The sequence below is a fragment of the Eimeria mitis genome, genomic scaffold (genome assembly GCF_000499745.2).
Source record: "Eimeria mitis Houghton genomic scaffold, Emh_scaff2154, whole genome shotgun sequence".
Taxonomy (NCBI): Eukaryota; Apicomplexa; class Conoidasida; order Eucoccidiorida; family Eimeriidae; genus Eimeria; species Eimeria mitis.
Window position 1 is genome coordinate 7423 of NW_013570479.1, and position 2288 is coordinate 9710.

At 59.5% G+C, this 2288-nt stretch overlaps 1 protein-coding gene across 1 annotated transcript in view; it reads right to left on the reverse strand.

The window, feature by feature from the left end:
• EMH_0049470 (uncharacterized protein) overlaps positions 1 to 2255 on the reverse strand; it is a gene marked incomplete at both ends in the record, with an annotated part of 5193 nt that extends 2938 nt beyond the window's left edge. Inside the window, 4 exon segments of the mRNA XM_013496534.1 lie at positions 1 to 145; positions 653 to 1024; positions 1028 to 2205; positions 2244 to 2255. Coding sequence (XP_013351988.1) covers positions 1 to 145; positions 653 to 1024; positions 1028 to 2205; positions 2244 to 2255 — 1707 coding nt within the window.
• Between the last annotated feature and the right edge of the window lie 33 nt (positions 2256 to 2288).

A 2288-nucleotide genomic window follows, 5' to 3' on the forward strand; every position in this document is an offset into this window, starting at 1 on the left:
CGTGAGCAAGTTGCTGCTGCTTCTTCTAGAGCCTGCTGCAGCTGCAGCAGCAGGGGGTCCTCTTTGCCGTTGCTGCTGCTGCTGCTGCGGTGCGACTGGGGGCTGCTGCTGCTTGCCGCTGGTGCTGCTGCTGCTGCTGCTGCTGCTGCTCGGTCGTTGGAAGACAACCGGCGCAGCCTATTGTGGTGCTGCAGCAGCTGCTGCTGCACTTGCTGCAGCAGCACTCCTGCTGCTGCATCTGCTGCTGCTGCTGCTGCTGCTGCTTCTGCAGCAGGAGACGACCCACTATGAGCTGCTGCTGCCGCACGCTGAGACACAACGCATGCAAACAGCAGCAGCAGCAGCTGCAGCAACAACGATTCGCAGCAGCAGCAACGAAAACAGCAACCGGCAGCAGCAGCAGCAACCACACAAGCAGCAGCAACAACAGCAGCAAGCAGAGCAGCACCAACAGAAGCAACAGCACTAGCAATAGTAGCAGGCACAACAGCAGCAGCAGCAACAGCAGTAGCAGCAACAGCAGCAGCAGCAACAGCAGCAGCAGCAACAGCAGCAGCAGCAACAGCAGCAGCAGCAACAGCAGCAGCAGCAACAGCAACGGCAGCAGCAGCAGCAGCAACAGCAGCAGCAGCAGCAGCAGCAGCAAAAATACCTTAAGGTTTCTTCTTGCTGCTTCATAAGCTGCGCTGCCATCTGAAATAGCAGCATCCTCCAGGTGCAGCAGATCCAGTTGCTGCTGCTGCTGCTGCTGCTGCTGCTGCTGCTGCTGTTGCTGCCGCAGCACAGCCCCGTAGCTGACAGGGCTGGTAAGAGTGCTGTTGCTGCTGCTGCTGCTGCTGCTGCTGCTGCTGCAGACACTGCCAGGACTCCTACTAAACCCCGGCGAAGGCTCACCGGCGAATTTGGGGCTTGCTTCTGCATGCATGCTCCAGTTGTCTGCTGCAGCAGCAGCAGCAGCTGCTGCTGCTTCTCCTGTTGCTGTTGCTGCTTCTGCTGCTTGCTGCAGCACTTGCTCCTGCTGCTGCTNGCTGCTGCTGCTTCTCCTGTTGCTGTTGCTGCTTCTGCTGCTTGCTGCAGCACTTGCTCCTGCTGCTGCTGCTGCTGCTGCTGCAGCAGGGGACCCTGATACATTCCTGTTTGTGTTGGTGAGATGCAGGAGTTTGTATTGTCGTGTTGTTGTGCTGCTGCTGCTGCTGTTGCTGCTGTTGCTGCAGCAGCAGCAGCAGCAGATGCAGCAGCAGGAGACACGGTGAACGACGACCCCCAAGGATCAGTTGCAGCAGCAGCGCTACTAATGCTGCTGCTGCTGCTGCTGCTGCTGCTGCTGCTGCTGCTGCTGCATGCAGTGTATGGAGACTGCAAAGGAGACAGCTCGTCCAGCAGCCTGCTGCTGCGGGGGAAGGGGGTGAAGCTAAAAGGAGACGAAATGCTTCTTCTTATGCGGCCCCGCTGCTGCTGCTGCTGCTGCTGCTGCTGCTGCTGCTGCTGCTGTTGGTGGTGTTGGTGGTGGTGATGGCGGTGGTGGTGGCGGTGGTGCGGGTGCTTCTGCTGCAGCTGCTGCAGCTGCTGCAGTTGCTGCTGCAGCTGCTGCTGCCAAGCAGCAGATATTCCGTTTGAGGCACGACGCAGGGAGCCTCTTGCTGCTGCAGCAGGTGCTGCTGCAGCAGGCTGCTGCAGCAGCAGGTCCGAGAGGGGGGATGCAGGGGGTTGCTGCTTCTGCTCCTTGAGCAGCAGCAGCTGCTGCTGCTGCACCTGCTGCTGCTGCTGCTGCTGCTGCTGCTGCAGCAGATGATTCAGCCCCATGGGGTCCAGAGAGGATCCATGGCTAACAGCGCATGCAGCATTTTGAGGGTCCTCTCTGAAATGCTGCTGCTGCTGCTGCTGCTGCTGCTGCTCTTCTGCTGCTGCTGCTGCTGCTGCTGCTGCTGCTGCACGAGGTGAAGGCATATGAAGCTCCAATGTCTCCTGATGCTGCAGCAGCAACTGTGCGGATATGCTGCTGCTTTCAGGCTGTTGCTGCTTCGCCGTCTGCTGCTGCTGCTGCAGCTGCTGCTGCTGCTGCTGCTGTTGCTGCTGCTGCTGCTGCAGCAACGGCGATTCGAGTAGTAAGCTACTACTCTCCTGCTCAAGCGTTTCGTCTTGCTGCTGCTGCTGCTGCTGTTGCTGTTCTTGCTCTGGTTGCTCTTGCTGCTGCTGCTGCTGCTGCTGCAGTTTGTGTGCATGCGCTGCAGGTGGAGAGACACCACACCAAGCATTGCCTGCTGCTGCTGCTGCTGCTGCTGCTGCTG